This window comes from Aotus nancymaae, unplaced genomic scaffold, assembly GCF_030222135.1.
Source record: "Aotus nancymaae isolate 86718 unplaced genomic scaffold, 86718_ANA_hifiasm-v0.15.2.pri h1tg000064l_1, whole genome shotgun sequence".
Lineage (NCBI taxonomy): Eukaryota > Metazoa > Chordata > Mammalia > Primates > Aotidae > Aotus > Aotus nancymaae.
Genome location: NW_026988479.1, coordinates 12,717,827 through 12,731,919, shown reverse-complemented (window position 1 = coordinate 12,731,919; position 14,093 = coordinate 12,717,827). Strand labels below are relative to the sequence as shown.

At 40.9% G+C, this 14,093-nt stretch overlaps 1 protein-coding gene across 6 annotated transcripts in view; it reads left to right on the top strand.

Annotated features, from left to right (window-relative positions):
* Positions 1-14,093, top strand: part of KLHL3 (kelch like family member 3) — a 139,450-nt gene that overhangs the window by 39,196 nt on the left and 86,161 nt on the right. For 4 of the 6 annotated variants that reach the window (XM_021664933.2, XM_021664931.2, XM_012435481.2 and 1 more), the window contains one exon: positions 4,926-5,032. The exons of 1 other annotated variant lie outside the window; for it this stretch is intronic. In XM_021664933.2, coding sequence (XP_021520608.1) covers positions 4,926-5,032 — 107 coding nt within the window. Of the gene's footprint in view, positions 1-4,925; positions 5,033-7,369; positions 8,748-14,093 lie in introns of those variants that run through there. One more of the 6 variants, XM_012435667.3, reaches the window with a different exon arrangement.

Below are 14,093 nucleotides of genomic sequence, written 5' to 3'. Positions count from 1 at the left end.
CATTTTGTCAATTTTAATCTCCTATTTCCCTACTGTAAACAGTTCTTTGCTTTCATCCTTTTTTTTTTTTTTTTGATGGTCTGCCACTATGCTTTTGTTATTGTTATGAACCATCTTAGCATATTGCTTTCTGTTTTTCTTTTGGTAACAGCTTTATGAAGACATAATTCAGATGTCATACAATTTACCTGTTTAAAGAATACAGTTTAATGGCTTTTAGTGTATTCACAGAGTTGTGCAACCATGATCTTAGAATATTTTCATCACCCTAAATAGAAACCCTGTATTCTTTAGCAGTCACCTCCTTCATACTTTCCCCCATCATTACAACCAGCCCCCATCAGCCCTAGGCAACCACTAGTCTACTTTGGGTCTCTATAATAGATTTGCCTGTTTTAGAATCGTACAATATGTAGTCTTTTGTGTCTGGCTTCACTCACTTAGCATAATGCTTTTGAAGTTTATTCATCTTGTAACATGTCTCAGTACATCATCCTTTTTATTGCAGAAAAATATTTCATTGTATAGATATACCACATTTGACTTTTGGCTATTATAAATAATGTTGCTATGAACATTCATGTACAAGTTTTTGTGTGGATGTATGTTTTTATCTCTCTTATATATATGTCTGGGAGTGGGATTATTGAGTCATATGGCAACTTTAATCTTTGAAGGAACTGCCAAACTGTTTTCAGAGCAGCTGCACCATTTTACATTTCCATCAGCAGTGAGGTTCTAATTTTTCCACATCGTCTCTAACACTTGTTATTGTTTGTGCTTTTGATTATAGCTATCCTAGTGAGTGTAAGGTGGTATCTTGTTGTGGTTTTGATTTGCATTTCTCTGATTGTCAATGGTGTTGAGCATCTTTTCATGAACTCATTGGCTATTTCTACATCTTATTTGGAGAAATGTCTATTCAGATCTCTTGCTTATTTTTAATTAGGTTATTTTTCTGTCTATTATTGAGTTGTAACAGTTTGAGTTCTTCACATATTTTAGATACAACCTCATTATCAGGTAGATGATTTGCAAAAAATTGTTTCTCATTCTATGGATTGTCTTTTCATTATCCTGATGGCATCCTTTGAAGCACAAATGTTTTAAACTTTGATACCTAATTTATCTTTTTTTTTTGTATTGCTTGTGCTCTTGGTGTCATATCTAAGAAACCATTGCCTTATTGAGTCACGAAGATTTACCCCTATGTTTTCTTCTAAGAGTTTTTATAGGTTCAGCTCTTACATTTAGATATTTGAACCATTTTAAGTAAATTTTTGTATATGGTGTAAGGTAGGAATCCAACTTCATTATTTTGCATATGGATATCCAGTTGTTCCAGCACCATTTGTTGAAAAGACTATTTTTTTCCCAGTTGAATGATCTTGCTACCTTGTCAAAAAAATAATTGAACATAAATATGAGGGTTGTTTCTGGACTCTCAATTTTATTTTATTGATCTATATAGCTATCCTTATACTAGTACCACACCATGATATTTTTTGAAATGGGGTTTTACTATGTTGTCCAGGCTGGTCTTGAACTGCTGGGCTAAAGCAATCCTTTTGCTGTAGCCTCCTCAGCATCTAGGAGGCATGTACCATTGCACCCAGCTACACATTGTTTTTTTTTTTTTTTTTTTTTTTTTGCTGGTTATTCCTCCCCTTAACCTCTCAACCATCTCCCTCATCTGAATTCCAGGACCATGTAACTACTTGCCTGCTTGCTAACCTTACTTACATGTCCAATGGGCGGCTCAGACTTAACATGTTTAAAACTTAACCTCTAATCTTAAATGAAATATTATATGGAAACAAGAAGATATGGAGGAAAAGTGAAGCAGACAATTGAAAAAAATAAACATTTTTTCAAATTTGTTTTTCAAAATATAAAAAGTTAACATTTGCTAAATATTTTCTGTTAGCACTATGCATTATCTGATTTACAGCACATCTCAATTCTGTGACACTCTGGGCACATTGTATACTTGTCTACACTGGAGAGTGGTGGGGCAGAGTTTGAGAGCCTCAGCTCCTTCCTAACACTACATTGTACTTTTCCACAAATGGCCAAGTGTCTAGTTCTACATTTTTTCTCAAGATTGTCCTTTGGAGTAGTGTGATAACTCAGAAGAAAGGATCCCATAGGATCCCAGGTAAATCGAATAGGAGTGCTTGTGAGCCAAGCAGTGCTTTAGAGCTACTACTTCCTTCTTCCATGTAGTGTGGATACATAGAGATGTCTCCAGTGTGCAGACAGGCTTCCCCACCCCCAGGGAAAGCCCATCTTAAGTATTTGGCAAGTTTCTTTTGGCCAGTTTTTCGGGTTAGCGTTTCTCTGGCCTTGAGACACACTTCCCACCCGTCAGAACTGCTGTCATTGATTTGCTTAAGTGGATTCTCTATTTCTATTCTTCATTCCTTTTCGTTTCTTTCCCATTTGTTAAAGAATTATCAGCTTTCCTGGGTTTGTGCAAGGTAACATGCCCTGACATTTGCTTGTTCAGCTCCTAGCACTGAACATTTGTTCAGCATTTCTGACCCTTCTCTGTCAACAATTTTCTTATTAAAATATTGGTTACCAAAAAAATATAACTGGATATAACTGGTTCCTTTTTTTTTTTTTTTTTTTTGAGAAAGAGTCTTGCTCTGTCACCCAGGCTAAAGTGTAGTGGCACAATCTTGGCTCACTGCAACTTCTGCATTCTGGATTTCAAGCAATTCTCATGCCTCAGCCTCCTGATTAGCTGGGATTACAGGCACCTGCCACCACACCAGGCTACTTTTTTTTTTTTAGTAGAGACAGAGTCTCACCATGTTGGCCAGCTGGTCTCAAGTGATATGCCTGCCTTGGCCTCCCAAACTGTGGTTACTCTTAAATAGCAGTAATAACTCAATTTCCTCCCTAAAATACTTAATATAAGTAAAAATGTCCACGATGAGTCTGTTCATGTTGGAAATACATTTTTAGAATAAAATTTAATGGGACTGAAAATGCCATTTTCAGATGGCATCTATAATTCCATTTGGTCCCCATGATATGTGTCCCAAAGGCAGCTAAACGAGGTGTGAAAACTGTGGTGAGATTATTTGCCCATGGTCTCATAACCAGTTAGGGACAGAGCCAGTTCTGTTCCTGGTTGTTCTGGTTTATCCTGATACAGTTGGTGGTTAGGGTCTGCTGCCCACTGCAGATAAGGTCTCAATCCCCTGGTTTTGCCTCTTGGTGCCCATAGGAAACCTCCTTACTGATACCTTATTCCACTTCCTGACCACTTCTCCCCGTTGGATCTAACCTGTCTTCTGTGTTTTCTCATTGTAAGTGTCAGCCAATCATGAGGCATTGTGGTACTGTGGAAAAGTCACTGTATCTGGAGTGAAGAGAGCTAGATTCAAGACTTAGGCTTCTGTGGCTTTGGGCATCTTTTCACCTCTCTGAGTTTCATAGACCAGATGATCTCTAACAGCATTTGCAGCTCCAGCCTTCTCAGACCTTATGAGTCTATTTGTCTGATGTATGAACCTAAACAACTATCTTAGTAGTTGACAGTGACTTAATGGGCTATACCAGAGATGGCAAGTATGTAGCTTTCCTTCCATCTGTCAACCATGGCAGACTTATTAATTGGCCTCAACATTCTCACACAAAATCTAGTCATGACCTCAGCCTTCTCAAATCAGGGTAGCGTGCTAAGTAACCACTACCAGTGACTCACAGTTGAAGTGTATTTGTCTTCCTTATCTTTCCTCCTCTCTCTAGTGCTTTAAGCTCAAGAAGGGATGAGTGGTGATCAGGATACCACAGAGGTTAAGAGCATGGGCTCTGGGCTTCAGCTGCCTTCATTTAAATCCTGTTTCCACTGTTCCCTTTCTGTGTGACTTTGGGAAAATTACTTCTCCAGATCTCAGTTTCTTCATTTGTAATATGGGTGTAACAATTAGCCCTATCTCATGGGGTTGTAGAGAGGATTAAATGAAGTAATATGTGTAAAAAAGTGCTTAGAACAGTACGTGGCACATAGAACTCAATAAATATTCACTATTATATTGATAATAGGAATGACAAGAGCTTGGAAGAGTAATGAAGGAAAAATTCTTGGGTGGATGGGAGGTGGTGACACCCTATCAATCTCTAAAGTAGTCATATCTCCATTCTGTCTATGAATGTGGATTGATCACACTTCATTCATTAATTTATTTATTAAGTAAAAATTTAGGGTCTGCTCTGTGCTACGTATGCAGCCAGGTGTCTAGGATACAATATTAAATAAGACAAGTCCCTTCGTGAGTTCAGTGGGGGTGACAAAAATAAAGGTAATTACAGTATTTTTAAATAATTGCAGTGATTGGAGTCTGCACAGGTCTTTAGGGAGCACTGTGTTTATGGGCAGAGTCTTCTTGTTGATAGTGTTAAATCTGGGTGGAAGGAGAAATACCTAAGGCTGGCTTGCCTCTTACTGATGTTGCATGTACAGTGCGTCCCTTGGGGAATTGTTAGTACGTGGTCTTGCTGGTGACACACTTCAGTGGTGTGCTCATGTTCCTCAGCATTCACTCAGTCACTCGAATGACAGCTCCAAGCTTTTGCCACTCCTCCCTAAGTCGCTAAACCCCTAATTCTCAATCAGACTTCATGGAATTGGGGAACAGAGAGGTGAAGACAAATAAAGCCGCCCTGAATTTACAGCCATCGAGTAGTTGGATCTCTCCATGTACCTTAGGAAAGCATGAATGCCAGGTATATCAGGGACTTGGAAAAGCTGATGAATCCATCCCCCTGTCTAACTCAAGATGGAGCAAGTCCCTATGACAGCTTTGTGTAGTGATAGTGTGAAATCTGGGTGGGAGAAAAAAATAGCCTTGTAAGATGAGGGTAGGTGTCCGTGCTGTGACCCATCCTGTCCCCTCCCTGGTGTCTTACAGTAAACAGCTGTTGTGTGACGTGATGATTGTGGCAGAAGATGTCGAGATAGAAGCCCACCGTGTGGTCCTGGCAGCCTGCAGCCCCTACTTCTGTGCGATGTTCACAGGTATGGTGAGCAGCCAACATTAACCCATGGTTATGGGGCTGCAACTCCACTGGGAGAATGTTGAGGGTGGTGACATGAGGGGAGGGAGGAAAGAGAAAGCCATTAGCCCACCATGAAGGACTTCTTTATGCCAGACATTGTGCTTTGCGCCATAGAGGACTTGATGGAACCATGTCCAGGCCAGTTGGGCATGTAGCCCTTTCTACCATGAGGAAAAAAGATACACTCACATAGCTCATTAGTTCTCAAAACTCAGCATGCACCATCGTCATGTGGGGAAGGGTGTTAGCAATGTAGATTCCTGGGCTCATGGCCAGGCCTTCTGGTCTCTCACTTTGCAGATGGAGGACACTGAGGCTGAGACAAGGGAAGAGACTTGCCCAAGGTCACAGTGAATGAGTGGGACTTGGCTTCCTGGCAGCTGACCCAGTGCTCTACCAGCTGGCCTACATATTGTCCTTCCTTAGCCCTTCATTCCAGACAGGGGCCCTGGGCCTCCTCTAGCCTTTATAGGAGTGTGGAGGAGATTTGGAAAAGTGATGATAGGGCTTGAGGGGGATGAGAAATAGGTATAATCAATATCTGGCATTCAGTTTTAGCACCTTTGCCAACTTTCCAGGGTCCCTGTTTCCTGGGCATGTCCAATAGCCTTGTCCAAATTGATCCCATCTGTTAGTTCTGAGACTGAATTACCTGAAACCCACGGCCGAGCTTCCTGTCTGTAGTTCTTCTCAGCACCTGCCCTGAACCAGGTACCTTCAGTGCTCTATAAATCACTGCTGACAGAAGGAGGCCATCTGGGCTTGGTGAGACACCCCAGAATGGGTCAGGTGTCCCTTCTACATGCTTTCCAAGTGCTGTGCCTGCTCTGAGTATGGCAACTGTCGCTCTGCATTCCTCTCTGTTTCCTGGGATCTGTAATATCCATGCCCTGGTATCTCATGTAACTGGCTGCTTTTCATCCTGAAAATGTCTCCTCCTCAGGCAGGTCCCCTCTCACCACTCTGGCCATAGTTCCACACCAAGCCTCTCTCTATCCTATGACTTGACTTTATCTTTTATAACATTTATCACCATCTGAAAATCGTCTTGGTTTGTACCTGTCTCTCCTCACTAGAATATAAGCCCCAGGAGGACAGGGACCTTGTTGGGCTTGTTTGTTACCATATCCTGAACACCTGCTACATGGCAGGACACAAATATTTTTTAAATGAGTGAATGAAGTGTCTTCTGCACTTGACTGTGAGCTTTGGGCACTTGGGAAACATGTCTTGTTATTGTTGAATCCTCCATGCCCAAATAAGTGAATGTCTGAAGAATGAACGCAAACTTGCTAAGGATGGGTGAGTGAAGGCACATTTGCTGAATGGAGTGTAACCCTCTTCCTAATATATTACACAGCTGAGCAAGACTGGTTTTGTTGGGAGAGACTTGAGATTTGTGCATTGAGAGTTTGTCACATGCATGTCCCCCAGGAGCTGGTCTCAACTTAGAGTGGTATCTCTGCTAAGTGGTCCAAGCTACTCTTACCTCACTTTCATCTTTGGGCCAGGAATTTCACATTGTAGCCTGGAAAACTAGCTAAGTTCAGTATCTGGAAATTTTGAGCTGCATTCCCTTTTGACTTGTCTTAAACCCTAGTTGCAAGGCCTTTATTTCCTTTTTTTCCCCCTTTCCTTCATCCATCTCTATTTTAAAATAGTTCATCTTGTCTGCAATAATTATTTAGCTGTAACTTCAATAAATAGCTCTGCCAGTCATCCTTTGTGTGTGGGGTTTGGAAAGTTCAGTGTTGAGAGAGGAATCTGTTTGGAATTCCAATGAATTGTCATGCTGGCTTCACTTTTTGCTAATGAACTTGCCTCTGAAGTAGCTGAAGTGTCATAGCAAAACCGAAGTGATTTTACAAATTGGAAGAAAAAATGTTTCTAGGGCGTTCTTAGATTCTAGGAATTGAAGGGACAGGAGAATCAGGAGAAGAAAGCAGTGTAGTGCAATGCCCTGCCCTAACCTTCCATTGAATCTGGTTACCATCTATCCTTTTACCCATCCATTCACCCAGCCATCTAAATACTATTCACATGTTTTGTTACAGATAAAAATTAGAAACTGTGGGCAAGCAAAAAGTAAAAAATTATGTGTACACAACATCTAGGTAAGAGTACGGTTTATATCTTTTTAGATTTTATATTTATAAATGTGTACATATACGAAACATGTATTTGAGTTCATTTAATGTATACGGTTGAACAGTCTTTTTTTTTTTTTTTTCTTTTGAGACAGAGTCTCACTCTGTTGCCCAGGCTGGAGTACAGTGGCATAATCTCAGCTCACTGGAACCTCCACCTCCTGGGTTCAAGTGATTTTCGTGACTCAGCCTCCTGAGTAGCTGGGACTACAGGTGTGTGCCACCGTGCCTGGCTAATTTTTGTAGTTTTATTAGAGAATGGATGTCACCACATTGGCAAAACGATCTTGAACTCCTGGCCTCAAGTGATCCACCTGCTTTTGGCTCCCAAAGTGCTGGGATTACAGGCGTGAGCCACCGCTCCCAGCCGAAATAGCCTTTTTTGAGGTATGTATTTTTTAAAAAATTGCTGTTCATCTTCCTGGAATGTTCATTTCTCCGTCTCTTTGCCTGTCTGACTCCTGTACATCCTTCGTTACTGCTTAAGTATCACTTCCTCAGGAAGGCCTTCTATGACCTCTCTGGCTTAGGTTAAATTCCTTTGCTACTTACTCCCATGGTACTTTATGCTTCACTCTAGTATTACTACTCATCTTATTACTTCCTCAATATTTGATTTCCCTGGTCAATCATAAGTTTCATGAGGGTAAGAGCTATACCTTTAAAATTCACCCCCATGTCCCCGCTGCCTAGCATGGTCTTCCATATAGCAGGTGCTCAATAAAAATTTGTTTAATTGAGCCTAGCAGTATATAATGAATATCCTTCCATGTCAATGAAATTTCAGTTACAACCTGATTTTAATGCCTTCATATGATTCTATTATATATACTGTAATTGAAAATTCATTTCCTTCTTTGTTGGAAATCATAGTTTTATGTGATATTTTGTTATAAATATTGTTATAATGGGAATCCTTGCATCTTAATCTTTAATTACATTCCTGATTATTTTATTAGAATGGATTTCTAGATTAAGAAGTACTTGTTTAAAAGGTATGCACACCTTGAAGAATTTTGAGACATGTGCACATTGATCTAAAGAACAGTTGTACTGGCTTATGCGCCCATCAGCGAGATATCTAAGATTTATATAGTTTTAAGGCCCCTTGGTCTTGCCTAAACCTCGGTCAACAGGTACTAAAAAAATCCAGTAACATTGCAAAATTTTGTTCTAATTATCAGATTCAGCTTCAAAACATGTAAAATGCATCGTGTGCTGGGGGTAAGAATCTGACTCTCATTAGGTTCATTTCTATCAGTATGTTTAAAGCCAAAAGGAATATAAAATGTAGGCTTTCTTCTGACTTGAGTTGTGTGATTATGATATTTTACCCAAGCTTAAATGTTTTTATTTTTTTTTGTCCTCTGAGTTCATGTTCTCCAAATGTCCTGATGTGGTTCCAAATACCAATCCCACATTCCTTGACCATGTCCTGTGGACAATAACTTGGAATATGTGTGAAACTGAGATCTGAGTGCCCATCAGAGAGTGTCCCAGTCCGGACAGTCTATGAGAAGATCTGGGGTGAGCAGTCAACCTATTTGCCCTTCATTGCTTTCAGCATTGCTTGAGTGTGGAGGCCAGTAGTTCTGTGTTCTGCCCATCTTTTTCCTAAAAGGATGGAATACTTAAAATTCTTTCCCTATGCTCCCCATCTGGCACCTCCATCCCAGGGGAAGCAATTTTCCCCAAATCTCCTTATCAATGTTTCTTTCTTTTTATCATGCCCTTTATCGTGGCTTCTGTGTACTATTGTATTTGTATTCTGTATGGATCCCTGACCTACATGTCATCTAGATACAGTCCCCCATTTTATGGTGTTAAAGGAACTGATGTCTAAAGAATATATGGGCTTAGGGTCTTATGCCCATAATCATGCAATGGCTAAGAGACACTTGGGCTTCCATCCCACATGAAGTCCTGGGAGTGATCTGTCCCACTCATGTGGTCCTACTGTACTGTTTGTAGTGGCTGAATTGGTTTTTGTTTTTTAAAGAGGAGTTACTGTCCAGTTTTTATTAGATTTAGGCTGATGTTCAACTGGCATCTTTGAATATATGGTGAGTAGAAATAGGGAGAAGAGGTCAGAAAAGTGCTGGGGGTGAGAGACAAGGGGCTTAGACTTTGAGTAGGCACTAATCATCCACAAAGCAGAACCATGAGGGCCTGGCTGTCTTATTCTCTTCCCAGGCATGAACTCCTTCCATAGAACTGTTGTTTCACCCTTGCTGTAAGCCAGACTCTACCAGACCCTGGCCTGTGGCCAGTGTCTGTGTTCCCGGTGTTTGTATGGTGTACTGATGCCTTTGAAGAGCTCTACATAACACGCAGCTCAGCAAAACTGAATACCAGGCAATGGACAATGAGAGAGGGAGAACTAGGGAATAGAATTCTTTTCTTAGACAAAATAGACCTTCAGGGAGGTTGTAGGGTAGTAGTTGTAGTAGATAGGGTCTGGTTTCTGAGAGTTTTGCCCCTGAAGAGTCAGAGATTAGGTAGATAGAATATTTCGGAGAAAAGGGATGGATGTATCAGAGGCTGCCTGGGATTAAGGAGCAACGGCTTCACCTTCCATGTGATTATCTTCTAGAGTTAGTCATCTTTGGGCCAAGTGACGGTGACACAGGCCTTCTTCTTCCTGTCCCTATCATATCACAATAAAGTCAGGCATCTTTTTCTGGCTCAGGCGACCCAGATTTGACGGTGAGGGAGCCAGTAATCCTGTCTAATAATGTTACTCTCAGTGCAGAAATGGCAGGTGTTTTGAGCAGGGATTTGGCTTGTGGTTCAACACAGGACTGTGTGGTGCCTGGGAATAAAGACTGCTATTCAATCTCAATGGTTTCTCCATTAACGTGCAGCTGGTTTGACTAAGATGGTCTGAGGTAGACTTGTTTGGGTTTGGAGTAGCTCAGCCTTAAAACTGTGATCACCATTGGAGATAAACTATTGGTAAAGAATGTTTTGTGAATGTTCATAGAAGAGGTTAGGAGTTGGTGATGTGGAGGCCTCTTTGCTAAGGATTAAACACAAGATTGGTAATGCCACCTTGCATTGGGAGATGATGTGGTATCTTGGAAAGGGCTTTAGAGTAATAATGACCTGGATTCCAATCTTAACTGTGTACGTGTGTGGAGAATTCACTTTCCTCTCTGATCCTCAACTTTCTTATTGAAGAGACTGGAATAATAACAATAACAAGAGAATGGGTATAAGGCACTCAGCACTATGTAGATACTTAATAAAGTCTACTTTTATTACTGTAGAGCACGTCATGGTTTTTAAAACTCTTGAGGATGTGGGTGGGGGGTGGTGATTAGAGTTGATTTTTTTTTTTTGTAGTCACTTTGTAATGACACAGAGACATTTTTTCCTGACTTTGTGCTCCCTGTGCTTCCAGTTGGGCAGAAAGATCTTTCCAGATGGAGGAGGGATGAGATTCCAGGGAGAGTGGGTGAGGAAATGATGTCTGTCACTGTGGTTCTGCTGGATCCTGCTGTCCCAGCTCTCACAGTCTCATTGTCTCCTTTGATTCTCACACAGCCTTGGGATAAAGGCAGAACAGGGAATGTCCTTATTTCACAGGTGATATAGGGTAACCTATGGTTCAACAGAGGACTCTGTGGCACCTAGGAATAGAGACTGCTATTCACTCTCAATGTGACATAAGAACCTGTGAACTAAGGGCATTCCCCAATCTGCAGTCAAATGGCCCAGAACACTCACCTGCAGCAGGGTTGGCCAGGATTCAAGGAGACGGCAGGGTATTTCTTTCTCTCCTGTGAGGTTAATGTCTTTGGCCTTCATACTCAGCTCTGGCCAAATGAGTTGGCAGCCCAGGCTTTAGGACTTAGATGAGGGTTAGGGGGAAGAAAGTTCAATAACCATCTTAATGTCCATGAAGAATCATTGTGCAAAAATTAAGGATTTTCCTGTTTTCTCTCTACCCAGAACATGAGACTAAATTACAGCACTAATTCAAGTTAGAAGCAAGAAGGTGTTCTATGACATAAGGACTCTTGAACACTCCATTTTCTTGTCCTTAAGGACATATGACTATGTAGGGGTGGTTGGTGGTTTAGCTGTGGTGTTCTTCAGAGAGACCTGCCAGCTAGTCTATTCCTTTTTCATTCTCAAGGCTTTATTTACTTAATAATAGGGTTGTTTTTATACCAATGACCTGGAAGATGAGCTAGTGATTTTTCTAGACATCTTGAGTCTTCTGTGATTGTGAAAGATTTCCTTTCACTCCTTCATTCCATACTCCTCCCTCCTTCTCTTCTTTGGCAGTCTTCCACCTAAAAAGATCTCAGCTGTGCACATAGTGTGCTTATTAGGATCTAGACTGAAGACTTGGATGCTTTTACCTAATAGGCTTCTGGGATTGCTTACTCTTCTGGGCCCTCTGTGGTTCTCAGAGGCTGCTAAGTGCAAAGCCCTAAGGGTCTGAGGATTTAAAGAAGTTCAAGACACAGTCAGGCCAACATCATCTTTAACCTGATATTCTGCATCAGTCTTCTAACTGGTCAATCTGCCACCTGCTTTGTTTTCCTATTCCCAATCCATTCTCCATACTGTGGCTACAGTGCTTTTCCCAGTATAAAAATCTGATGTATACCTTACCCGCTTAAAATCTATCAGGGTCTCCCTGTTGCCCTTAGGATGAGGTGTAACTCCTTAGCATGGCCTTTAAGTCCCTCAAATGGTCCAGCTCCTGCTTTCATCTACAGCCCTGTCTCATCATTCTTCCCTAATGCGTTCCAGCCAGACTGAACTTGTTATGGTTCCCAGACAGGTCACATCCTTTGTTACCTCAGACATTTTTACACACTATTCTGTCTGTCTGGGATACTCTTCCTCATTCTCACTTCTCTTCCGAATAACTATGACTCCTCCAGATCAGTGGCTCTTAACCATCATGCATCAATCTGATGAAAACAATAGATTCTCTCCCTGGATGAGCAAACCTGTGTTCTTGTGTGCTTATGATTTCGCATGCAGCTTTAGGATACAGGAATCTCTGGCTTAAGAACTTTTCAAGCTAAGTCCCCTCTTCTAACATTTGACGTCTTTTGCAGTTATTGGTTTTCTTGTGTCTCTCTCCACTAGACTGAGTTCCATGAGGGTGGGGCTGTGACTTGTTAGCTGTTGTATTCTCTGGGCCTAGCACAGTGCTTGACACATGAGGACACATCTGATTTATGTTTGCTGAATGAATAAATGAGCAAATATCTGCCCTTGAGAGAATGATGTTCTCTTTGGAGAAACAGGACATGCATGTTAACAGATGATAAGCGGAAGATGGAAAGGGCTAAAAAGATGGGCAGCTGACAGCCATTCTCTGAAAGTTCAGAGCCTGAGGTGGCTTTCTGGGCCCCTTGGGAAGAGCTAGCAGAAGAGAGCACTTGGGTTGACCACACAGATGGAAGGACTTACATGACTCATCTTCTGTTTTCTAGAAATATTTTGTCAAACTATTAGAGATGAGTGAAGGAGCAAGAACGACCAAGTCCTTGATGGTTTTTCTCCTCCAGAATTACTGAAGCCCATGGAATTACGAGATGTCAAGAGAATGTCTCTTCTTTTTTTTCTACTCCAATAAATATTTTTTAAGTGCCTTTTTTATGCCAAGCACTTTGTTATGTGTTAAGGATATCTTGACAAATAAGCTTGACAAGATCTTAGCCACTTGGTTCTTTGCTAGGTATTAAGTACTAACTTGTCCTCAGAATTTGGACCAAGGCCTTGAGTTTGGGAATACTTTTATTAAGGTTATTAGTTAGGATGAGATTTTATTGGGGGTTGTATTAGAAATGACACAGGGTCTAGAGTTAGGCCAAAGTTCAAATCTTACTCCTGCCTCTAAGAATTTATGAGTAAATACCTCTCGAAATGCCAATTTTGTAATTGGTAAACTGGAAGTAATACTGTCTACCTTCTGGACATATTTCAAGGGTTAAATGAAATAAAATGAGTCAGGCAAACATTAGTGTACCTTAGCAGAGGGTCTGGTACACAGCATTGACTAATATGACTATTTTTAGGCCCCATTTAAACTGAAGTCTTAGTTTGGTGTAGTAATTTTTGCTGGTTCATAACATAATAAGATTGGATTATACAAGCTTTTTCAGAAAATAAGTGCTGTCTTTGAACCCCTAGTTTTTCTTTCACATCTTTTTTTTCTTTTTTTTTTTTGCATTTTAGGTTTTGGGGTACATGTGAAGAACATGCAAAATTGTTGCATAGGTACACACATGGCAGTGTGATTTGCTGCCTTCCTCCCCTATATCTGGCATTTCTCCCCATGCTATCTCTCCCCACCTCCCCACCCCCCGCTGTCCCTCCCCTATTTCCCCCCTACAGACCCCAGTGTGTAGTGCTCCCCTCCCTGTGTCCGTGTATTCTCATTGTTCAGCACCCGCCTATGAGTGAGAACATGCGGTGTTTGATTTTGTGTTCTTGTGTCAGTTTGCTAAGAATGATGGTTTCCAGATTCATCCATGTCCCTACAAAGAACACGAACTCATTGTTTTTGATGGCTGCATAATATTGCGTGGTGTATATGTGCCACATTTTCCCTGTCCAGTCCATCATCGATGGGCATTTGGGTTGGTTCCAGGTCTTTCCTATTGTAAACTGTGCTGCAATGAACCACATCATTTTTTTTCTTGCTTATTTAAGTTTTAAGTACTTATTATAGAAAATGAGAAATTTAAGAGCCATGTAAAGGAGCAAGGAAAAGTCTCTTAAAGACCTACTGTCTAGGAAACTGTCTTAACCTTTTCTGAATCATAGATTCCTGTAAGAATTTGATAAAAATGACCTGTCATCCCCCTAGAAAAAGTGAACTTTTACACATATATAAAAATA